This window comes from Leptinotarsa decemlineata, unplaced genomic scaffold (genome assembly GCF_025532065.1).
Source record: "Leptinotarsa decemlineata unplaced genomic scaffold, Ldec_3_MD MMD2_tig00002974_RagTag_RagTag, whole genome shotgun sequence".
Classification (NCBI taxonomy): domain Eukaryota; kingdom Metazoa; phylum Arthropoda; class Insecta; order Coleoptera; family Chrysomelidae; genus Leptinotarsa; species Leptinotarsa decemlineata.
In genome coordinates, this window is record NW_027412578.1 from 6,568,812 (window position 1) to 6,595,617 (window position 26,806).

The following is a 26,806-nucleotide window of genomic DNA, read 5'->3' on the forward strand; positions in this document are numbered from 1 at the left end:
TCAAGTAACTTTTTGTTAAATTCGATCTAGAAATGCACTTTTTCAATTTTTTTCAAAAACAAAGTTGAATTTGACAAAACACTGAACGTCAGTGGGTCGCAGTTGGCCGCATCATTGTGAATTAAATTCAAAGCACAAACAAGTGCCGAAGTTAAATTTCATTGAAACTTTTCGAAAAAAAAGTGTCCCATATGGTGTGCACTTTAATGGTGACACTGTATGAGTATGAGGGGAACGTTATCCTATATTTTCATAAAACAAATAATTAGTTTTCGTATTCTTTGTGACTTTACTTTGTTGATGATTCGCCTCTGAATCTGAAATATGGATACGACAAGGTACCCTGCACATTCATTACCATCTCTTTATAATCCCGGTTCCTCCCTTCACATCCTAGAATTTTCGTTTGAACATTTCTACACATATCATCCACAATAAAATACACTCTTTGTTTTCAGTGATATTCTAGATTACAGACAATGGCACGAAAAATATAAAGAAACTTAATATGAACGAAAATATAAAAGCCTCGCTTTGATATTGGATAAGGGTTTAGAGAAAAGCTGCACAAAAACTGATATTTTCCGAGATGGGATTATCTATCCGTTCATGGAAACGTTTCCATCCTTTCCTGTTGGCACGAAACCAAATCTTACTAGAAGAAAACATTCGAGATTCCTCGCAGCCTGGAAATTTTCGACTAAGTAAATATTTTATAGAATGTTTTCACTCTTAGAGGAATGTGAATATGAATGAATTCGACAGTTATGGGATATTTTGTGAGTATGGTTTCATTTTATTCTCGACACAAACCATGCTGTTATAGAGGGTTCACCAAAGGCAATTAGAAATATAGGATATTCACCTACCTACGTATATTCAATATGCCTAAAGCACTGTCGTAACAGTCTCAACAAATTGTACCTAGCGACTTCAATAGACTACTTTGAAAGGAAACGTAAGAATGGAGAACCTTTACTTCAACTAACTGCTGTTAGTTATATTAATTGTAATGAGTGATTTTCTGCTGGTATTTTTTGGCAATACTGTTTTTGACAGATCACGCGTGAATCGTGTCTTGTTTCATTGTCAAACTTGTTCAGTTTGGTCTATAATTCAACCATGAATCGACTTACGAAGGAGCTATTCGGAAGCTTGTGACTGAATTTCGAACCCAGTTTACATTATTGGACATTTAACCACCAACACCCATACGTAGAGTGAGGACCAAAGAAAATATTGCGGCTGTTTCCGCCAGTGTTCGTGATGACCGTGAAATGTCAATTCGCCGCCGTTCGCAGCAATTGGGCCTCTGTAACTCCACTAAGTGGAAAATTTTGCGAAAGGATTTGGGTGTAACACCAAAACCTTTGAACCTCCCACAAAGTCTAACATTTGGTGAATGGGCGCTGGCAAAGTTGGAGGAAGATCCACATTTCTATCGAAAAATTGTGTGCCGCATCTGAAGTGGAAAACAGCCACAAGCATTCCAAGAGCTACCAATGATTTCCAAAAAGTCACTGTTTGGTGTGGATTATGGGTTGGTGGCATCATCGGGCCGTACTTCTTCAAAGACGACAATGGGTAGAACATAATTGTCAATGACAATCGCTACCGTGTGATGATTGACTTGTTGCCCAAAATGAAAGAATTGGACATGCCTGACATGTGTTTTCAACAAGACGGTGCCACATGCCACACGGCACACGAAACAATGGCTCAATTAAGAGCCGCCTTTGGCGAACAGTTTATCTCACGTTTGGGGCCCGTCAATTGGCCGCCTAGATCGTGTGATTTAACGTCTTTGGGATATTTCTTGTGGGGTCATGTCGAGACTCATGTCTGCTGGGATAAACCAGCAACGATTAACGTTCTGGAAGCCAATATTGAAGCATTCATACGTGAAATACCGGTCGATATGTTAGAGAGAGTGTGCCAAAATCGGACCTTGCGCATGGGCCATCTGAAGCGGAGCCGCGGACAACATTTGCATGAAATCATCTTCAAACATTAAATCATATTGATCGTTCTCTCGATTCCAATAAAGATTTCATCAATTTTTTCAAATTTTTTGTGGTGTTTTGAGAATCAAATCCTATACCTCTCAAGAAATCACCCGTTATTAGTTACCTATCCTACATCTATAAGAACTAAACAAAAAATTATACAGCGAATATAAAAATGTTGGGTTATGAATGTGATCTATATGTAAAAACAGTACTCAAGTATTTTGTATTGATTCATTCAATATTGTCAAATATAGAAAATAATCATGAAATAATTCAGATTCATTTAAGTAAATACATGAATTGAAAGATATTCCAACCTCACTTCAATATTTTAACACAAGAACACTCAGTATTCAGAATTCCATCTTCTAATATTCAAGTTCACAGACATCAAAATTGATCCGATCACAGGATATAGAATTTCAATTTCAATTCAATTTTATTTGGAATATGTTAATATACAATTTATTAATATTATGGTTAGGACCACTAGGAGTTTGAGGAAAGCAGCCTAAGCGCAGGTGGCTTGTAATGTGCTTCCGTCTGTCTCCCCGTGGAAGTACTTTAAAAATATATCATGCACAAAAGTAACAGAAGATTAAATAACTGTTGCAGTTGTATTAGTGAATAGACAGAGGAAGCTGGTATATTTCATGAGAATAAGTACCTATAATTATCTATACATCTAGGTTTACATAATATTGGAAATAGGTACACATACACTGAAAGACACATTGGAAGATTAGAAAATGTACTGAGTGATATTTCTGGGTTATTGGGTATGTTTGAATAAACTGTTTATACGGGTATTATTTACAATTATGAATTCTTTTGTATTTTTTTTATACTTTAAAAATGTGGTATTTATCTTTATTTCAAGGGGAAGCATGTTATACAGTTTTGGAGCGAAATAGTAGACTGAACGTTGGGTATGACTTTTTTTGTAAAGGGGTATATCAATGGATAAATTATGTACATTTCTGGTGTACTTTGTATTTGCCTTAGAATAATTGATATTGTTTGAGTATATCCATATAAGACACTGGTGTGCATACAAACTTCTTATATCAAGCAGATTAGTTTCAGAATAGAGTTTTTCTGTATCAAATTGTCTGTTTTTTTTTTCAGCATTTTTAAAACTGTATTCTGGAGCACCTGTACAATATTTAGCACATTCTCAAACATTCCACCCCACACTGTGATACAATATCGTATAACTGACTCAACAAGAGATTTGTAAACGATAATTAAGCTTTTTTTTGTGAGTATATCCCTGAGTTCTAACATTTTATAGCTAAGATGTCTAAGTCTTTTTACTATATATCGCAAATGTTCATCCTATCTCAGATGTTGGTCCATTACAACTCCTAAATACTTTAGTTTAGTTACTTTTTCAATATATGGACATTCACAAATGGTTTCAGAACACTTTAGCATATGTAAATAAATTTTTTGTTGGACAGGTTGATGTTTGCTCAGAAGAGTGAAAGTAATAAATTTCGATTTTTCAACATTAAGGTTGAGAAGATTGTTACTTAACCAAATTTGTACTTTACCCAAACACTCTTCTGCTATTTTATATACCTGTTGCCATGTATCACCTATACAGATAATTGCAGTATCGTCAGCATATGATATGAATATAAAACAATCTCCAAATACGCAAACTTGGCGCAGATTGCATGCTGTGCATTTTACCTCAGTACAGTGACCGGATCAAAGTCGCAATGTCAGCGTATAATTCTTTATAAATATTGAGGGAGGTCAAGATCATTAACAGTCAACAGACAGTAGACAGTATTCATTTGAGTATCGATTGATCATCAGCAATGCAGCACATCTCCTTCTCTTTAATCCTGCTGGGTGGCAGTATAATGTAAGTTTTTGATTGTTTTAATGTATTATTTTCATTAACATTTGAGTGTGAGTTTATTTTTTTCTATTTCTTCACAATAAATATTCAATTGAGTTTCAAATGAGTTCTTTCATTATTTTGGATGAATGAATGAATGGGTGAAACAGCAAATAAAAATCCTCTCGTAAATAGCCAAGCGAGAACTGAGTTGCGACAATATACATTTGACGACAATCATAATTCCAGGAGAACATATCAATTCGAAAATTTTGAAATATGAACTGAAAGGACGTGATCTTTTCAAATGTTGTAAGACATCTTCATGGGAAATTCTAATGAAAAAATATGATCCACGTCATGGTTTGATGAAGCTGCCTAGTATTGCAACCCTCTTAATAAAGAGGGTTCAAGCCAGTTTGTATCCTTGGATAAAACTTGGGTATTCAAAAATAGTACCATTGGGCAATCCTGGCAAAATTCCAAGATGAAAAGTATCAAAAAAACTGAGGTTGGTGGTACAAAGTGAATACAACCAGAAAATGGAAACAAAATACGCTAGCTGATTTTTCTATTCCGAGATATATTGTACTTCATGCTGGATGCAGTACCGTGTTTATTCGTGAAGCAGACCTAATTATTTGTTCAAAAACAAAGAATTGTGATTACCACGGAGAAAGAAACCAACAAAATTTCCTGCATTGATTTCAATACTTACTATCCATAAATTCAAAAGAGCCTTCAGTTATAGTCATGGATAACACAAATTATCACAGCACTATTATTGATAAATCCCCAACAACCACATCGGAGAAAGCTGATATCCTAGAATGGTTCAAACAATAACATTTCCTTCGAAAATACTTCTCTCAAACCACAATTGGTGGATTTAGTTGCAAAGTAAATGGGATGATTATTGGAGCTGAATCAAAACATTATAATTGTATGTTGTAGAAATGAACCACCACCTATATATAAAGCTGACACTCTTGCAGAAAGATATGGGCTTCAAGCGCTTCGTCTTCCACCGTATCACTGCATGCTTAATCCCATCGAACATATTTGGGGATCAACAAAAAATTTTCAAAGGGCTGATGTGAAAAGAGATGGCACTTCAGCTGACAAATCAAGGGCTATATGAAAAGAAGCTTTAGACAAAGTTACACCTGATGTATAGGCTGAAACTATTCGACATACTGAACAAAATATAAAATCATATTGCGATAGGGAAGTTGGGTTTGACAAGAAATATTTTCAGCCTCTTATCATAAATTTCGTTTCTGATGATGATTATGACGAGTTGTAATTAAAAAATATATACCATCAAACTAATTTAAATGAAATATTTCATTGTCCATTACTCATTATGGAAAAAAAAGTGAAGTACCGTTTCAATTGTATTTCAACTAAGTAAGTTGATAATAAGTGAGGTTAACAACAATAAAAAAATAGACAGTACAGAAAATTTGAGGATTTGAAATAGAGCACATGTTGGCAAAGCCGTAACTTGTCATCTTGTGACGTCATTCTCTTCTCAACTTAAATATCCTCTATGATGGAATCGGTCGATACTTGATGAAAATCCCACTTTACTGAAGTAGAGTCCCGCCTGTAGAAGCTATGGTATTGCGAAACCTGTTTTTTTTTTGGGAAAATCTCACAATATAGTGTTTCTTGAATAAAAATTGTAATTTGTTTTGTTATCAATTTCCTTTTCGATATAATCTCAGAACAGATGTCGACTTTATTCTTGTTACCATGGTGATGAAAAACAAGTATTGGAAAGTTATTAGTTAAGAATTCATCTTTTGGTTTTTTTAATGTTTACTACAATATGGCGCACTCGGAAAACGAAATACTTCAGATCGATTAATATGAAAGCAGTGGATATGAGTGATGAATATTATAAAAACTATTACAAAATTAAAGCTAGGTTCATGTGGAAAAACTTGACTGAGGATATCAAATATTACACAAAAACTTGTAGGACGTGCCAAATAGCAAAATTCTAATATTAACCAAAACCTGACTTTGTTCATATCAATAAATATTCTGACAATTCATTTGAAACCATACATGATGATTTTACTGAAATCCAGAAGAAGTCTTGGATAAAACAACTAAATCATTCATTATCGTTGTTGATGAAGCAACAAAAGTAATCTCAGTAAAAAAAAATAGGGAAAATATTAAATCTGTGAAACAATATTTAGCTACTTGTGAATGAAAACTTGTGGATTTAGCATTTGTGAATGAAATAAAAAATATAGTAACTGATTGTGAAAAAGTGATTACATCTGGGGAATTTCATGAGTGGGCAAATGAGATAGGAATAACAAATGAACCTACTACTCCAAATCACCTCGGAGGGAACGGAATTGCAGAACGTGCTATAAGAGATCTGAAGTTATTCATGAAATGTTAAGAAGATTTTTCTGGTGTGAAATAAATTCCTCGAGGCAGCTGTAAAGAATCATAGTCAGGCACATTCTGAATTTTTAGGTTGTTTACCATCATATACGCTCTACAGCAAATCAATAGTTCCATAATATAAGTATATACAGTATAAGGCGCGAATTTACAAATAAAGGAAATACCAAAAACGCCAGAACAACAAATGAAATACAAATAGAGGGTTCAAAATCAAACCAATAAAAATAGAAAATTGAAATCACCTGAACTGACAGAAGGAGATAGCATTCTAGTAAGGTACCAGAAAATAGAAAAAGAGTATATAACGAAAGGTCCATTCAAGATAAGAGTCCATTTCATTGATGGGATAGTAGCATTCGTAAATTCTGATAATGATGTACGACCAGAGTCAGCTCATATTTCTAATATAAGTAAATAAGTCATCACAGGAGTGATGAGTTTGAAGAGGAGAAGCTTTGTAGTATATGAACACTATGTATACTTCTTTTTTATATATTCTTATTACCATGGTGATGAAAAAACTAGTACTGTAGAATTGTTGACAAGTGAAGTTATTAGTTGGGAATTCATGAAGGGTATCTGTACCAACGTACCTGCGCAGAAGGTTCTAGTAGATGCCTGCCAAACTATTTTCCAGGCTATTGCGACGATGGGCATTGAATTATATCCAACCATGCTGCTGGATGAACCGTGAAAGTAGTTACTTTTCGGTAGGCATCACTCCTCCATTACTTTTATTGACATACAAAAATTCCTATAGTGTTTGTTATACGAACACTTGGTTCGAATGATACTGAAATGTCCCCATTATTCATCTAAATGAATTCATATGAACGAATTAACGACACCTCAATTCGAGTTCGATTTGTTGTTATTTTCAAGTGATTATAATGTAACTGTAACTCAAATGGACTTCGAAAAAATATTGAAATAATAATACCTCACCTTTGAACCGCATCAGTGTATATAAATGAATGAAATCATCAATTTTCCACATCTACTGAGGTCCTTCCATTCAAAAAACCCTTTTTCATTCGGCTCCATTCGAAATAAATCAGATGAATATTTACCATTGTAAATAAATCAGATGAATACATTACATAATTTTTTCAAATTCCAAATCATTGTATTTTTCTCCTGTAACAATTGTGGTTGACAATTTCTGCTAAAAAACCACATGCCGCTTTCAGTATATACAAAATTGAACCAGTATTATGAAATATTGTTGACCATACTCAGGGAGACCCGTTTTCAAATGTTTATCGACAACATTCCAAGTATGGTTGCCTTATAATGAAGCCCGAAGCTTATAATAGCACAAAGGAAAAAAAGGAAAACACCCCAAAGGCTCTAATTGAAAGCAGCCCTTTCGTTAATCACTGCGTAGATACCTTGTTCTGCTTTCTTTATGGAAATTCCAGTTTGAGTTTGAATATTGGCGTCAACTGGCTGTTCGATACGGAGTTCTGGAATACTCTAATGACTGAAACGAATATTATATATATAGACGTATATTAATATACCTTTGTGATTTTGATAAATCGATGGATGTAGCCGTTACTACGTGGTAGTAACGGCTCATATGTACCTCTATCTCTGTTTCGAGTGTGAACTAAATGTTGCTACTGAGATTAGGGTTTGTACACATGAGGGCGTTAGACGCCGCGTTGAGCGGAAGTTAGTAAATGTGAATCCGGTACCTACACATGACAGTGCTAGACGCGGCGTTAGTTGAACCAGTCTACTACCAGTGCCACTATGGAGTTAGAGGAGGTAACATGTCTTTGGTTGTTATACCGTAGATACAGGGCAAAGCGAAGAAGACAAAGAAGATGGTGGGTGCATCCTGTAATAGATGATGGATTAACCATGGGTTCATTTGTGAGGGAACACCCCAATAAGTTTTTCAACTACTTCCGTATAGGTGTAACTTCATTTGATGAACTGTTATCTTTAGTCAAAGATGACTTATTACCTTGTGAATATTTAGTGAGGGATGCAATTTCACCAAAAGAAAAACTTGCTGTAACATTAAGGTAATTTATTCATTACAATAATTCATAATGTGTCCAAAAGAAAATAATCAGTTGTAAATATCTGAAAAATTTGAGTTAGCTTGCGAAATGCTACTGTTCGTTGGCGAAAGGGCTGCTCCTATTAGCACAGATTGGGAATGATGTGTGTTCAGTGCTGCTGCAGCTGCTGATTGGCTGCTGTAACAGATGTGCTCGTAGGAACTGTCTTGTATCGGGGGAAGTTGGTTTCTTTGCAGATTGGACCCGTAATTGAATTGATTGAAGGTCTGGGGTGGTGCACGGCCACTGTGTGCTTGGTACGATTGATAATTTTGTGGTGCTAGATTATGAATGCTTGAAGGATTGTAGAATTCTTGGGCCCTCTGAAGTACTTCTAATTACTGTATTTTTGTACGGAGCCGTACTTTTGTACATTTATTTGAAATATCTATGGATTGCTTGTCGACAGGGTTCATCCTGAACTTTTTGTTACTATTAACGTTCCTATGAACAGCACTCGTTCTGGGTTCATCTGAAAGGGAGTGTAAATCCTGCGATTCCGTTTATTCGTCTAATTGATTACTGCTTTCCAGGTTATCAGTGACAGTTTTGTTTGTTAAAGTAGGTTGCAGAAACTGAAGACGTTGAAAGAATATGTATGGATTTGACTTACTTGCCCCAGAACCAGATTTCAACGTTTTTTGTTTCTTTAATTCTCTTGCATAGTTATCTCGCACATGTTTCCATTTTTTCTGCAACGTATTTCCTGAAACAAAAAAAAATTACACAAATACTATAGGTTATTTTTATTATACAAGTGTGTGACTACAGGAATCTGCACTTCACATACTAAAAAACATAAAACTACAGCTGGTTGACAACAGGAACATCCTTTGCTGACTTCCATTACACCTAGAGTTGGGAAAATCAACAATCTCAAATATAGTGCGGCAAGTATGCTCAGCGAGAACTCATGTGGAGAGTTCTCAAACCTATATGTATGCCTCCTATCTCAGAAGAAAGATGGAAAAAATCAGCAATGAATTCCTCAAACATGCAAACTTCCTTAACTGCTTGGGAGCAGTGGACGGAAAGCATATCAGGATTGTGCAACCTTATGGAACTGGATCTCTTTACCACAACTACAAACATTTTCTTTCAACTTTTTTTCAAGGTTTGTGTGATGCAAACTATTGTTTTCTATATGTAAACGTAGGGTCTTATGGCAAAAGTAATGACTCCACAATTTTTAAAGGATCGTTGTTTCACAAACACGCATCTGAAGAAACATTTAACGTCCCAGCTCCCAAACCAATAACAGCCTTAGATAACACTAGTTTACCTCACGTATTTGTTGGTGACGATGCTTCTGGCCTGTCTAAAAACATCATGTGTCCTTACGTAGGAAAGCAGCTCCCCCATGTGAGAAAAATCTTCAACTATAGACTTTCAAGGGCTCGCCGCTACATAGAATGCACGTTTGGAATCATGGCAAACAAGTGTCGAGTATTTCACAGAGCCCTGAATGTTAACATAGATTTTGCTGAGTCAATTATATTAGCGTGCTGCCTTCTACACAATTACGTCAGACGTAAATATTGCTCCAGAGAAGAAGAGGCTCATTATCAAGCACTATTTGGAAGTGTTGATGGCACAGGACAAGTTCCTCGGGCAAATAACCACGCAAGAACTGTGAGGGACAAGTTTGCACAGTACTTCGTTACGGACGGCAAACTCCCTTGGCAAGACCGAATGGTGTAAGTGTTTATGAGCAATGCACACTGGTGTGTGTTACTATTTTGTGTACTAGTACAAAGACATTGTCTCAATCTTATTATGTCAAAGTATTGCAATCTAAATAAATTTTATCACTCATGCTACGTATATTTACCCAAAACTGTCCTCTGTTCCTTTGTACTGTACCAAGAGGACTGAAACGGAGGATCTTGGACCTCTAAAACTTGAAGGTGGAGAAACACAAGTGTCGGTGGAGGTTAAATATCTGGGAGTAATTCTAGATTCCAAACTGACCTGGAACCAACATTTGGACAGGATGAAGAGGAAACCAGTGGTAGCACTGATGCTCGCCAGACACACCTATGGAAAAACATGGGGGCTAAAACCAGACATGGTATATTGGCTATACACGATGACCCATGATAACATACGCATCTCTGGTCTGGTGGCCAAAGTTGAAACAGGCGACCGCCATCAACAAACTAGGCAAGGTGCAGAGACTTGCATTTTTGGGAATGACGGGAGCAATGAGAACTACCCCAACAGCTGCATTGAAGACACTCCTGAATCTACCTCCTTCACACCTTGTGATAAAGGGGGAGACCAGGATGGGCCAAATCAGACTGGAAAACTCACCGGACTATAAAAAATCGGACCGAACAGAAATTCCAGATCAAGTGGAGGAGCACATATTGAATATGTGCACGGATAACATGACGCCGAAGTACACCTTTAACACAAACTTCACGGCCAAAAACATAGGTCGTGAAGAGTGGAAGACCATTAGTCATCCCGAAAACATGTTTGGAAAAAACACCTGGTATACAGATGGATCGAAGACCAAACATGGAACGGGAGCTGGAATATACCGAGCGGATAGAAATTTAAATTACAGCTATCCGCTAGGACTATACACATCCGTCATTCAGGCGGTATGCTTTCTTCAAGGCTTATTAAACTGAGACCTCAGAGAAATGATCGGATCAATATTTTTACAGACAGCAAGAGCGTACTAGGGGCTCTGAAAACCCAAAGGTGCCATGAAGAACTGAATGAACTTGCAAACAGGAACAAATTAACTTTGTACTGAGTGTCAGGGCATTCAGGAATCACTGGTAATGAAAGAGCTGATGAATGCGCTAGACGCGGATCATCAACTTCATATATAGGTCCTTCTGCAAATACGTCCACAATCTCCTGCCAAGCTGACTTTTTCAATACTCTATTTTTATATTCTGGACATTCCATGTCCCAGATGCATCTTCTTTTTTCCACTTCACCAATAAACAATTCTGTGTCGAATGCTTTCGCCTCCATTATATACAACACACAGATCACAACACAACAAAGATGACAACACGTGAACTTGACAAAAGCGCGCTCGACCCTCACATGTGTACGCTCCAATGCTCAGTCTAGTAACTCGAAGCGCGCTGCAAACGCAACGGTCGAAGTGAAAACTACAAGCTTCGCTTTTTGGGGACGTTGGTCCAAAACGCGCGTTTGCATGTGAACGATCCCATTTGTTCCTAGGTATTTGGCTAACGCGCGTTTGACAAATGCGGCGTCTAACGTCTTCATGTGTACAAAAGAGGAGATACAAATCATTCAGTGTAATGAGACTAGTGGTTTTTGAAAAATATATGAAATCTCAAGAATCCATTGATATTTTTTATACTACTGCAGGCATCCTCTCTGGCACCAGTTCACAAGGGAGAGACTTGGAAGATTTATTTATAACTTTCTGAGTTGCGTTTACTAGAAAAAAGTGGGTCACTAATATTTGGCCGCTGGGGACATAAGCAGTAACATTCTATCAGCATAATTTCCCCAGACACATGAGGAGAGATCTCGGAGGTGTTTAGTATATGGTCGGTCCGGAACTTGCCACAGGGCTGCCAGATTACGTACATGATCGCGACAGGCCAGTCGTTTGAGAGGTTGTCTGGATGAATAAATGATGGCTGGTTTTCGAATTTCTCTTGCATCCACCAATGGATGCTATTCGTGAACAATGAAAATAGTCCGTGGGTATTGGAAATGGTTAAAATTTTAAGATAACCAATCAATAATTATCATAGATACATTGTTTTCATTTGTAGTATCTGTATAATATGACTTTTGTGTTGAACCGCGACTAGTGTTTTCAGTTATTCGACGTTTCGACTTCGACTTTGAAGACAATTCCAAGACGGCACTACACTAAGTTCTCAATCTGTCTACACGTCTATTGTGGGTCAGATCTGGTTTTTATATCTTTAGATATCCCTGGAACGGACCGGATGCGACTTGTAGAAGCAAGATGTGCAGTGTTGTGAGAAGTATGATGTGATCTTGAATGGTGGAATCTTTGTCATGTCGTTTATCGAGGCAGTTGGCAAGGTTTACAATTTCAAGAATCCAACGGATTATCCTGACTTGAATATTTTTTTTTCGGTGACAACGGTTCTGGTGTTTTCGAAACTAATTGCGTGGCTGTATCATAATAGTATTCAAAGAAGGATATATGCTGGATTTGATTTACGGACAGCAAGCTCATGTTTATAGGTTATGTAAGAGACTCTCCTGTTGGTCGGAACGATATGAGTTCTGGGCTGATGGTACATGGTATTTTGTGTAGGCTCTGTTCCTCATTGGGTATCATGACCTTGGGTGTTTTAAGGGAATAGGAAAGTTGATTGTTGGCTGTGAATACTGTTCTCATGAAGTGCCTCTTCAGAATTGTTTCAGTTGTTTGATGCCTAGCGGCTTTGAATGTCACTGGTATCACTTCAGGTGAAACACTGAATGTTTGGACAGCAATAAAAGTTTCATACGTCAGCATATCCCAGAATACATGATAAAATAATAAAATCAGATGGAATAATGAAGTACTTGAAATACCGGGACCGATATATTGAGATGACTCTGATGACTCTAGATTAGATCGTAGTTAATTGTTAGTGGGATTATGTCGAAGGTCATTTCTAAAATGATGTGATGTCAACCAGTGTGACAAAATTTGAAAAAAAATGGGGTTTTTTATAGATCGTAAATCAATATTGAAAAAAATATAACTTTTCAGTTATAGTGTTGAAATTCAGTTTCAAAATTCACTGATTTTTACATCGTACTTATGTGAAAATTCGAAAAATGTATCTATTTGTTTGAAAATATTTTTTCTTCTACAGATAAGTTCAATTTCAGTAACACTTCATTGTGACCCCCCAACTCAATCTGATCATCTGAAGGAACAATTCATTCAGAGCAGTCCTTCCTCACACACACAGTGGGTTTTTGGACTGAAACCTATCAGAAAACAACTACTCTCCTGGCTAATACCACGAAAGGCATTGGGTTATATCCGACAGTGGTCAAGGCAGAATCCAGAAATGATTCTTGCATATACTTTTTGCGATACAACTGCCGGAGTCGATTTTCAATTAATGGAACGGGCACACTTGCAGACCGGTTTTGGGCTATATGGCCTATCGTCAGTGCAAAGTTGTGTTCTACATCAACAAGGGTACGATGCTTTCCTATATTTGAAAATGAAATCCTTTCAGAGTATCACACCTCGAACAAAGATGAAGCGAACGATAAGCAGCACATCTGCCATCGGCCCCTCTACCTGTAGACCAGGTACTAACCAACCGATTATCCAAATATCCTGAATCCTATATAAGGAAATGAATATCACGTTTTTTATGTTTGTTCCATATTTTATCACTCGATATTTTTCAACTCCAATCCTTACTGTGTATATGACGATTTCCATGCTTGTGAAAAAGTCTCAGGAAAAATTAAGTATTGTATTGTATTGTATTGTATAGTAAGTGGGCATATTTGAAGACTGGCTATAAATGATTTATAGCCAATCTTCAACTGTAACCACTTACTAAAAGTGAAATTCCACGTTACAGAAAGTCACATTTTTGTGCTATGAATTATTTTTTTTATTATCTCTTTCGAAATGATCTTAGTCAGATAGAGTAACATAGTTCTGAAAAATTACGTTCGTGATGGGATGATGTTGTATAATGAATATTTAATCATTATCTTGATGATTTTTGTTATGAGATACCATATATGCATTTTTTTTTTTGTTAAAATATTTGGTTATTCACTGGTAATCACTGGTCTCATATTGGATCATTTTCCTGATGAAAATACATATTTTTTTCATAATTGTAAATCTTCATTTCTGCTAATGAATTGAAAACATCATGGAGAGATTATTATTTTACAGTATTATCACAAATAGAAATTAAACAAATTTGTAAATGAAAATTGCCAGTAATCAAAAATTTCAAGTATATTTTTTCGACATCATCCCAAGATCCAGGGTGATTTTGAAAACGTTGTTAGATATTTTCCTGAACCTGATTATTCGAAGTATAGTAAACTTTCTCCTGTGGAATTATTTGAGTTTTTTTCTACTAATGATCTGTTAGAGTTCTTGCTAGTGGAGTCAACAAAATATGCTGCTTTCAAAAATTGTCCTGACCCCACAATAACCATCCAAGGGCTCAAGTGTGATATAGCAATACTCATTTGAATATGAGTGGCTATAATAAAAAACCTGGTGAACCATATTTTTGGGATTCTCAGACCGATATAGGAAATATTTTGATAATGAATTCAATGAGAAGAACACGTTTTTTTGATATTTTGAGGTATCTGCACTGTGCTGATGATACACAGCCAGATGCTAATGATGAAGCGTGAAAGATTCGTCCACTTATGGACAAATTAAATTTTTTACAATATTTCATACCAGAACAGTTCATCAATTACTGATTTGATGGACGAAAATATAGACAGGTATCGCATAGCAATTCGTCCTAAAAAATGGTGGTGGACCCTTCTATCGTGGTTGATAGATGTCTCTATCTAATATGCCTGGGTTTTATACAAGAAGTCTGGAAATACCGTCACTCAACTGCAGCTTAGGCGAGAAATCGTAAACACTTCTCATCTCCACTAACGAGTGCTCAAGGACATAGAGTTAGTGAAGACATTCGCTACGACAAAACTTATCATCTTCCTGTTTATATACCCGATCAGAAAAAAAGGCGGTGCGCTCTAGAACTCTGTACCACAAGTGCAAAAACGATGTGCAACAAATGTAATATTGGACTTTATTTAACATGTAATGTGGGTTTCCATACTGAATGACTCAAAAGTTATTATTAAAGTCCAGCGTTACATACATGTAACACATTTTTTTTACTATTAGGGGTATTAAAGGAAAGAGAAACATACTGAGGTAGTTTTATTAACTTTAACCTTCCATTACTCGCGCCAAATTATTGTACCCGGCCAGTAAATTATGATATTTCGGAGTACAAAAACAGAAGTGAAAAGTTTCACTGCACTTGAAGAAAAAATCAACCTAAATTTTAATAACATACATTACACATTGGTCTAATATGTTATCAACACAAATATTTTGAACAGTTATGACAGAGGTATTTGGTTTTTCTGTTTTTCTTCCAATTACAGTCAGCACAGCGGCCCACGGTTCCCAGGGTTCTTACTTGACCTTCGGCTGCAGCTGGTAAACCACACACTTCTCGTAATCTACTTCTCATAGTCCTTGGCAAATTGGCAGAAACTGCTCTTTCTTTTTGATAGTCGTAGAGGAGGGCCATGGAAAGATTTAGAAGAAATTCCTTTCTGAGTGTTTTTGAATCGTGATGGTTTCCATTATGAACAACGAACGCATTTATACCAGTTACATTTAGGGGACCATTGGCCATCTTCTGGTGCCACGAACACAATCGTATTGAGCACACAATTTATCCACCATGTCTACCCCTCCTTTAGTGCGATTATAAGTCATAATAATTTCTGGCTTATTCCTACGACAATCAATGTCATCTCCAAAATGCATTGTTGAAATGAGTAGCACATTCTTACTTTACTTTGGAACGAATGTAAACTGTGTTGTATTATGAGAGAAGCCAAATATTGATGAACCGCTAGGTCAGCCAGTATTTTGTACAAATTCCAACGGAAGCTGCCTCTTGTTTTTTCGGATTGTCCCTACGAGGGTTAGTTTATTTGCTTTCAGACCTTCTGCAAGTTCCATACTGGTGAACCAGTTATCTGTTGTAACGTTTCTGTTGGTAACATTGATATGTTGAGAAAACCTTTCTACTACTGATTCTGCAATGGTCTCTGTTCGAAAGGGGCCCTCTGGCTGCTTACCCACATGAACTTCCATATGGCTGGTAAAGTACATAAAAGAATCAGAAAGTGCAAACATTTTCATGTCATACTTATTTGGCTTGCTTGGTATATATTGTCTGAAGTTACTTTTACCTCTAAACGCTTCAAGCTTTTCGTCTATGGTTACGTGCTCAGAATGTGAGTAACACTTTTTTTGATTATCGTTGAATTTCTCAAACAAAATTCGGATCGGAGCAAATTATCAATTTGTACTCTCTCTTCTCTTGTATGTATATCATCGAAACAAAGGCATTTCATTAGAAATTGGAATCGTATTCTGTCCATTGCAAGACGGAATGCTTTCACTCCACTACCATCCGTTCTCCAAAGATAGCCTAGATTCCAATCAGCGCCTTTATTTCTATGAGATTATTAGTCCTAACATCCCTTTCTCTGGAAAATTTTTTGGAAATGCTATTTATTTTTATATTGGTGCAGTCCACAATGATATTCAGCATTTCTTCGTCAAACAAGAAAAGCCATATATCGAGAGGAGACTTTTTGGTGGGGCATGCTTTTTCCACATTGTTATCTTGTCTTTTCCTATGAATACTGGTTCTCTGGTAACAGCAACAGGTGAATAATCATCTCCACCATCCTCAAACTCTCTTGCTCCGTGTTACTACTTTCCAATCTTTGCTCTATATTATCTATTTCGCCTTGTTCATCGTCATCATTAACCCCATAATCTTCATCACTTTCCACTTCCTCGAACAACCTCAAATGTCTTTCCTGCTCCTTTTCGTAGTCCATATCTATATTAAAAAAAGTGGATTATATAGTTTTATAACACATTTTAGGGCACGCGTCGATTTATAAAACGGGCGGCAGCGTAACGCGAGTTTTCTGAAGGAACCGGTATATTATACATTTTTTCTTTTTATTCCATCGGCAAGTTGGCAGCAAGAGGCAAAAATATCAAAGAAGTTAATATATATTTTTAAAAAAATGAGAATTTGCAAAACTTAATTTCTTATGCAAAAAAACGTTTTTTCAAAGATATTTCAATTTTTTCGTGAGCATATCTTATATCAATATTCAATTTCACTATGAAAATAGTGGTTTTATAGTAGTTATTGTGAAAAACAAAAGGAAACTTACCGATATCGATTTTAGAATCTTTTCACAAATGATAAAAATAAGTCACTTGTTTACTCGCACCCGGTCTACTGCACCGTGTTGGGGTAGCACTTCTATCAACTGATAATTGATGGCGATGTTAGCTGAAGAAGTACTGGAAAGGTACATGGAGGGGGGACGATGCACCGCCGCGAATATCGAAATTACGCAGAAAAGAATTTTGGGCCGGTCCGATACACCGTGCGCGAGTAATGAAAGGTTAATTCTGTACAAAAAGCATCAGTATAGCTAAATATTTTAAAAAAATATTTCGAGCTTTCAAGGGTTAAATTTGCTGACTCAGAATCACTCAACTGAAACATCCCTTTGTTTACAATTAGAAAGGAATTCTCGGGATTCGAAACGACACGGTCATTTGTAAACTTCAATCAAATGAATGATACCCTGTGGTGCAGCCTATTGATGGGAATTGGGGATATATACGGTATGTGAATCAGAATGAAAGGATGCCAAAACGATCATTTCGTCTTGATACGGGTCTGATTTGTGTCAGAAATGGCAACTTTCAATGGAGAAACCGTGGCGGCCGCATTGGAGCGTACAGCGTGTTTGCAAGCTCCATTCTCCATTGTCGGAGATTTGATCTCGCCGCAGTGGCGGAACAGTTAGTGTGTGAAATAACTTTTTCATTGAATGATTAGTTCACCGTCGAAAGCAATGAGTATAATGATCGAGTATATTCATTCAAAACGTGAATTAATAGCAAGCATCCATAGAAGTCTGACATATCACATTGATAAACTTCAAAAGCAAAATTACACTGATCAACAAAACTTTATCTATTTTTTGTCACATGAAAAGTCACATCAAACTTTGAATCTACTAGAGTCACTAACCAATATTGTATCAATGAAAAAAAATTGATACAACAAGTTTTTTCTTGACATTAAAACATATATTTTGGTGAAAATTACAAAAATCAACTATACTCAGAGAAATTATTACTGACTGTTCAATAAATATTCATGATTTTCGTGAATATTTGTCTTCTGGTAGGTCCCTCCTGAGTTTCCAACAATAATCTGCTAGCAATCCTAGGCTTCATTTCCATTGATAAATAACGCTTCTCTATTAAGTAAATGTCCTGATGGAATCTCTTTCCTTGTTCGTCACTCACAGCACCCAAATTCAGATGAGGGTCAAACATACGTATTTTTTAGGACGCATTACACCTCAAAGCTTAATCTGACATCATTAGTTCCTCTATTAAGTTTTTGTGTTTTCCGCTTTATGATTTCCTAGTAAATTTTGGACAACACTAATAAAACATTTCCAGGTAATTTTTTCCTGATCAATCAGTTCTACTTCAGGGCTCTTATCGTATTTGTTAGCCTACAAATATTCCCCCTACAATTTTTGCGTCGCTGAATTTGGGGAATTTCTCTTTCAGATATAAAAATCCACTGACATCTTTGCGCATAGCTTTTAAAAATTTTTCATCAGACCGAGTGCAACGGTGGTAAAAGTATGTCATCAGTATGAATCACGCTTGAGCCACATTTTATTTCATTAGTGACTTTTTCTGTCTCTGCCGTCCCATTCGCAAATAAAACAGCAAACTTTTGTGTTATCAACATATAGTCCAAGTAAATAATAAATAACTTTTGAATCGCCACAAATTTTCCAAGTGTGTTCACTATATTTAATTTTTTCAAGGAGAAATCTCATAGTTCCGTAAGTCTCCTCCATAGCAGAACCATGAGCAACCGGCACTGAAGGATGTTCGTTTCTGTTATGCAGCAACACTGCTTTCAAACTAGTTTTTGAGAAGTCAATGAACAATCGCCAGTTACTTGGATCATATTCAAAATTCAATAAATGTATCACAACATAAATATTATGACAATGAACTAAATCATTTACTATAAAAAAGTAAGCTTTCATTCCATCGTCACAATGTCGAAAATGAGAAACTTTTGAAAGTGAATTCCAGTCCTTTAATCTAGACCCCAAAAGCTTAGCCTGTTTTTTAGACTAATTCAAATCACGTACTAAATCGTTTAAATCACTTTGTGTTTGCGGTTCATAACTTGGGTCACTATCTTCATATTCCTCATGCGAACAAGTTCTTCCGGACCGGAATCCCGACTTTCTGATCGATTTGGAGGCTCAGGCACAAGCATTTCGGGACTATGTAGGTTGGGTCTGGTGGCCGAAGACAAGTTTGGATACCGGATAGTATGTTTGGACTTCGTTGTAATGCCTTTTATTTTGGTTTAACTCAAATAAAACCCAACATATTAGGAGTCTCACACACGTTACAGATCATTTATCTGAAATCCAGAATTTATCTTGATGCTGCACATTGAATCCAAAATATTTTTAAAAGCACTGTTCAAATAATGGGGTGAAATTTCGACGCTGGGATGTAAAAGCTGATTCTTCACAGACATAACAAAACTGTCAGGGTTTGTAGAACACTTTCGTTGCATATTCGCGATGTATCTAACGAAAATAAAATGTATGTTGGCTGATGCAATAGTTATACAGCCGCCTAAATGACGTATATTAGGTCAGAAATGAATATATAGCTGTCACAAAAAATTTAATGTGATTAAAACAAAATTATTATATATTTATAATGGGGGTAGAGGCTAACATGAACAAAACACATCACAAAGTTCATGTGACAAAAACACTGTTGACCTATGAATTAGTTTACCGTCGTTCAAAACGTGAATTAATAGCAAGCATCCATAGAAGTCTGACATATTGCATTGATATACTTCAAACGCAAAATTATTGAAATACATTGAATGATTGGAAAATATATTTCAAATAACCGTCAGTGACAAATACCATCATTATCAATAATTGAATGTCATAGTCCTTGTTCAAAAAGATTTCATCACCACAGGTTACACCACAATAATTTCAACTTTCAATGTGTTCTTGGTAATCACAATTATAATTCTGGAGGAATACAGCGTGATTCAATGCAATTGAAACCATATTCAATTTTCCATAGTTAAATTTTTTTTCCGTTATCTACAGCTTTCATCTGGGGAACTGGCAAACTTACCACTTCTGCCTCTTCATGAATTCACAACCACCAAAACTTCATTCTCTTCTCAAATTACAGAAAACCAATTTCTCGATTAGGCATGTGGTGTCGTTTGTTACATCACCTACCATGAAAATCAAAGAAATCCTTATGGAATTGATTCAAACCTTTACCAATTTCAAGCCGAGATTTGGTATAAATAATTCTCATCAATTAGTGAATAATATTAAGAACTTAATTCTTTCTGATAACGCAAAATTAACATCGTTTGACGCCCAAAATTTATTTTCGAGTATTCCGCCAATTGAAACAATTGGACTGGTTGAGTATATCTTAGACAAAAATCACGTGAATCCACTGATGAAACAAAAAATTCTAGAATAACTTACTATTTGTCTATCTGAAAATTATTTCCAGTTTGACGAACAGTTCTATTCATGCAGTGAAGGACCAATAATAGGGAACCCGTGCTGGCTGAAATTTTCATGTATAATGTAGAGTCTGAAATCCATAATAATCAGTTAACTAACAGTTTCTTGTACTGGTACAGAAACGTAGATGATATCTTAGTCTGTTTTACTAGTACAGATAGGCAATTGGGCGAGTTCGTTGAATATGTCAATTCCATCCACCCGTCAACAAAATCCATCACTCAGAGGGAAGTGAATAATTCAATAAATTACCTTGACTTAACTTTCACGAAAAGTAACAATAATAATGAATTTGCGATCACTCGCGTTACGAAATATTACGTCGTTACTCGCGTGTTAGATTTTATCTAACATTCCGAATTTATCATAAGCTAATGACAAATAAAGCGATTCCAAATAAATAAATCTATTTTTGACTATTAATTGGATAAGGATGGGGAAATTATATTATTCTGGGCATATTGAGAAAAGATATTTATTTAAAGGAATTTCTACAATATGAATATAATAGAAAATATATAAATCCATTCCGAAAAGCAAATTTCATAGGAAATGGTGTCAGCTTCGCAGTTCTCACTTCTACTCATCTTGCAGTACAACACACCCTTGGCATGACATGATTGTAGATCCAGTATGTTCCTTACAAATAGGCTTCGAGCACAGTTGCAATGATGGTTTGTAAACCCATTTTTCCGTAGAGGACAAAAATAACATCTGGGTTTAGGTCCTGGTTCTACTGCCACCACGTCTCTTTTGTTACCACCAGCAGTTTCATGCTTACCAAGACATTTTTAATTTTTTGACGTAACGGAATTGAAAGAGTTTGTATTCTGGCTCGCTTTAGTAAGTGGGGTTTGGTTAGTTGTTTGGCCAATTCTGTGAGAAAAACACGTCGTGGAATTTTTTTGTTTGTATTAGCGGTATGAATTATTTGGGAATTTATGCCCCCAATGTTCAACAAGGAGCAAAATAGTGGTAATGGCCACCTGTTACTGACACTCGTAACACAATATTCTGTTTTCATTCTATCAACTACGTCGACAGCCCCCTTAGTAAGATTATAGAAGGTAATTACCGCAGGTTTTTGTTGATCTCCTGTATCCAAATCAATTTCATTGTCATCATGAAAGGTTGATAACATCAAAACATTTTTATGGCGCTTTGGTATATAGGATATCAGCATACAGCGGTTTGAATTTTGTCCATACGCGAACATACTACTTTTTTCCTTACGAATTTTAGTATTGAGAAATATGGGTGGAATGTCCCTTTTATTCATCCTTAGGGTTCCCACCAAAGTTATTTTATGATGTTCTAGAAGATCATTTGCTAGAGGGATTGATGTGAAGTAATTATTAAATGTAACGTTTCTGCCGCTTCCACTACAATGTTTCAAAAGTCGTTTGACAACACTTGCTGCATCGTTGGCTAACTGGTAAGGTCCATTTGGTGGTTTTCCAGCGTAAACTTCCAGATTATGTGTGTAGAACATTCAAGCATCTACAGCCGCATAAATATTAATACCGTATTTTGCCGGTTTACTGGCAATATATTGCCTGAAACGGCAGCGACCTCTGAATGCTTCTAGCATTTCGTCTATGGTTGAATATTCACCAACACTGTAATTTTGGATACATTTCTCCACAAATGAATCGAACAAGTAACGTTCAGGTGCCAAATTATCATCTTTTGCTATTTCTTCTCTCGTAGTTTTGTCATCAAGTCGAATTGCCTGGATAAGAGTATGAAAACGACGCTCAGATAAAACCGCTGCAAAAACTCTGGGGCGGTACCATTAGTATTCCACAATTCATCTGCATTCAAATGTTGAGCTCGTTCAACTCTTGCTAAATAAAGTACCCCTATAAATGAATTTATTTCATCAAAATCGGTAGGCAAACAATCTCTATCGCGTTGATATGATGCCCTCATTATTCCAAGTTGTATATTAGTGCATTCAACAATATGGCTGATTATTTTATCGGAAAAAAACAACTTGAAAGTATCTATGTTGGTTTTTGAATGTTTGGCGATATTTTTGACTCCGGGTAATTTGGTAACAATGTTTTTAGAGCGCGCTTTTGAATTTACTCTAGTTTTGTGTTTCAGTCACTTTGTTTCACCATCTTTTGATAGAAATGAAGCAACTTCAGTGGTACAAATGGTTTCTACATGGTCAGAACTTTCTGATAACTCTTCAAGATCAGACTGCTCCGTGTCGGTTTCATGCTCACTATGTTCGGATACTGCGTCTTCATCTGAAACGTCACATCACACTCGGCGAATTGTCATCCAGCTCTGAAACCTCCCATAATGCCAATAGTCGTCTTTGTTCCTCTTCATAAGACATCTTGAAAGACATATAATGGTATATTTCGACCAAGCCAACCACTCGCGTAGTTAGATATTTTCTAACAAACTAATGATTTACGACAGCGTGATCACTCGCGTGTTAGATTTCTTCTAACATTGCTGACTATGATGTCATAATCACACTGCAGCAAACGCCTAAGTACCGGCACCCTATATACATTTCACGGATTTGTCCTATATTGTATGGGCGAGGCATTCGCAATGCCTAGTTGCCAAATGACCTCTCGTGACTTTGTAACCGGGGAAAATATCAAAATGTTAGATAAAATCTAACAACGAGAGCGATCGTGGGTTATCAACGGTTATAAGGTAGATATTATAGACTCCATTCTTTCCAGAAAATTACAAAAGCAAGCCATCGATCTGGTCTACCCAAATTCAAGATGCGATAACGTCAGTTATAGGACATTGTTATATTTGTTATATTTGTCCGGTTTTTGAAGAAAGAATGCGTGAACATAGCTCACAGAACTAATAATGTTCTACGTAAGTTTACTAAAAACAATACAGACAAAATTTCGGTGTCGGATAGATCAGGAGTAGGGTAGACTGGGTACGGTTGTGACAATTTTTATTTGACAGCTAATAATTTCGTTTGGATTAAAGTTAGAAACATGGAAGATATTTTATATTGTAAAGCGTACATTTGGCTAAGTAAAAACATTATGATTTTCTTTCTATGTGACATACATAACACATGGGAACAAGTTATAGAACAAAAGGGAAAATGTCACAACCGACCACATGCCAGGGGCGGTTGTGACAGTGCATGGGGTCGATTGTGACAGGCTTAAATAATACCAAAATGATCACCAATAACTTTTATTATCTGCAATATCGAAGTTATACTTTCATTTACTACTTATTATTACGAATAATCATAGTACAAACTATAATCAGTATTAAATCAGTCAAAGTCAATAATCAGTACAAACAAAATAGCAATTAGGTAATTCTTATAAATGCTAACTATCACAAGCAACTTATTTAATAGAAAAATATCTTTCATTCTTAACAACTTAACAGTCACTTCAGAAGTTACCATATAATTATTTTAATCTATATCACATTCAAAGTTTTTTTTAATTAGGAACATTAGTCTTACTTTACTAAGAGATGCATGGAAATGTTTTTATAATATCTTCAATTTTAAATTAGGAACGCAAATTTTTTGTAGTCATCTAATCGGAGTCCTCACAGTTGTGGCAAATATAATGACGACTACCATCTGTACACTCCAAGTGGGACCATAATTTACATTTTCCTTGGCATTGTATCCATTTCTCGCCAGATCTGCTATCAGAAAATGATCCCACGTATACCAGACAGAAAGAATGACATTGGTGTTGGAGTTTTCTTAGGTTTGTTGTCTTTGTTTTTCCCCTTTCCCTTTCCCTTTCCTTTTCCTTTTCCTTTCCCTGTTGATTCATTGAAATTTTTCTTCACCTGTTTAGCCTTCAATCGTCTTTCTTTTTCTTCATATTCCCGTCTCACTGCCTCTTTTTCAGGGGTGTCTGTGTATATGGTTGATTTTTTGGTTCTGCGGCCGCTTAATTTTCTTTGAGAAGCCTTTGGGAAAGGCCGAACAGTATCAGGGCAAAATACAAGCGGTATGGCCGAGGACGACGTAGATGGCTGATCATTGATTTGATTTCCATTAGAAGATTCGTTCAAAATAGAAGGTGAAAGTGGTGGTGTCTCATCATTAGGCCCAAGATTGTTCTCTTGTACCGAAATGTCTAATAGTCGTGGTACAGGTGTTATTTCTCTGCTAGATGCACTATCGTTTTCTTCAGAGCCAGGATTTCGTCTATTATTTGCAAAAGATGACTCAATGTTATCGGTGGATCCACTCGCAATGATTGGCCTGTCAACTTCAGCAGATGATGTTGTAGGAATGTCCTGTCTTGTATCTGGATTTGGTCGGTCTGTTACAAAAGCAGGCGCAAAATCAATTTCATTAAATAGGTTACGATTGAATGGAACAATTCCGGTTTTGCAAAATCCAGCCTTCTTCTTCAGCCATCTCATTCTCAACCCAAGTCGCAGGCCGCTTAAGATCATATTTAGTTGAAAGCTCAAAAGCTAACTTTCGCACTTCTTTTGGGGAGAGACCAAAATATATTTCAGCACAGCGTGTAATATATTTTGACAGCACTTGTTCTTGCCCTTCAGAGAAAACTTTATTATGTGCAACATACCCCATGCTGATGTTGTTTGTATCTTCGTCTGCGCCAGCTGTATCACGTTTATTAATGTACCGCAACAAAGACATTCTATTAACTTGATGCATTTCTGCAGCACCTCTTATCGAAGTTCCTTTTTTTACTGCTTCGTAAGCTTCCTTATATTGATTTAACATAGATTGACCCCTTTCCGTCTTCCTCAAGCGTTGTCTTGGCATCTATAAGAAAAAAAAACACTTTAATTTTGTCACAACCGTACCCAAAAAAAATGTCACAACCGTACCCAAAAAAAATGTCACAACCGTACCCAAAGAACGCTTTCGCAAAATAACAATAACTATGGCAATACTAAATAAAGAATGTTATAAAGTAACCACAGGTATTTAATCACTAAAGTATATATAATAAACATATGAATAACATATTTCGCTATCTGTACATAGATAACAACAATCGTTAAATTAAATAGAATGAAAATACTTACTTTTGACTCCCAAAAAGCAAGGAGGGCCTCTGCTAACGTACACGACGCGCGCCGGCTGACGCAATACTGTGCGACACGTTCTGACATGCAAGGCGCTCGTCTTTCCCCTCCCCGCCCCCGCGTATTCTTTACAGATTCGGTAATATTACGACTGTCACTACCGTACCCTGGCACAACCGTACCCAGTCTACCCTATATGAGCTGACTTGTGGCTCTTGCACAAAAATGTATATTGACCAAACAGGGTGAACATTTTCCCAAAGAATTGAAGAGCATAGAAGTATTTTTGTGAATAGAAAGATTAATTACACATTCGCAAACCACCTTTAAACAGAAGAACACGAGTTCAATCATTAATACGACCTGTTACATTTAGAAGAGATGAGTTTGAAACTAAGCCTTCTAGAATATTTAGAAATCAATATATTCAGGAATTCGGGTAATTTACTAAATGATCAATTTGAATTGGATAAATCCCCGTTACTTGAATTTTTTCACATGTGGAAACTGGTGATTTCATTAATCACAAACTCAGGTAGAAATCAGGTACTTGAAATGTAGGTACTTCAAATTTCAGAATAAAGTATATTGAACATTGACTATGTAGAATATGATTAGTGAAGACACGCCCGAAAAAGCAATTGTATGGCGAAACACGTGTTGCGTTTTTCAAAACTGTTTAGTTAAAATCAATACTGTTGAATGCTTCTTCTTGCACATCACTCTTACATAGTGCTGGGCAGTCGTCTTCAAACAGTTACCTCCCACCTATACCTGGGTGCTATCATTACTTGAGGTCTGATGTGTTTTAGTCATATCTTGTCGAAATGCTAACGTGGTGAATTTCATTTCATCTGCGAGACATTTTCATAAGTTATTCAATACCTTTTTTTTTCAATTGAACATTGAAATGTTTTTGTTTGACCTCC

At 36.2% G+C, this 26,806-nt stretch overlaps 1 protein-coding gene across 3 annotated transcripts; it reads right to left on the bottom strand.

Moving 5' to 3' along the window:
- Positions 1–24,177: 24,177 nt before the first annotated feature.
- LOC141483087 (uncharacterized) lies at positions 24,178–26,070 on the bottom strand. Of its 3 annotated transcripts, none has more exons than XM_074177350.1 (2): positions 25,878–26,070; positions 24,178–25,611 (listed from the first exon to the last, which is right to left on the bottom strand). In XM_074177350.1, the coding sequence occupies exon 2, from the start codon at positions 25,269–25,271 to the stop codon at positions 24,507–24,509; it is 765 nt and encodes a 254-aa protein (XP_074033451.1). In that variant the 5' UTR covers positions 25,272–25,611; positions 25,878–26,070; the 3' UTR covers positions 24,178–24,506. The 3 variants fall into 3 exon arrangements, with proteins under 3 accessions (XP_074033451.1, XP_074033450.1, XP_074033452.1); XM_074177349.1 differs by having other exon boundaries at positions 25,677–26,070; XM_074177351.1 differs by having other exon boundaries at positions 25,653–26,070.
- Between the last annotated feature and the right edge of the window lie 736 nt (positions 26,071–26,806).

Excerpts from the sequence above, each read along its gene's own strand:
- LOC141483087 (XM_074177350.1), bottom strand. The coding sequence starts at position 25,271 with ATGATCTTAAGCGGCCTGCGACTTGGGTTGAGAATGAGATGGCTGAAG.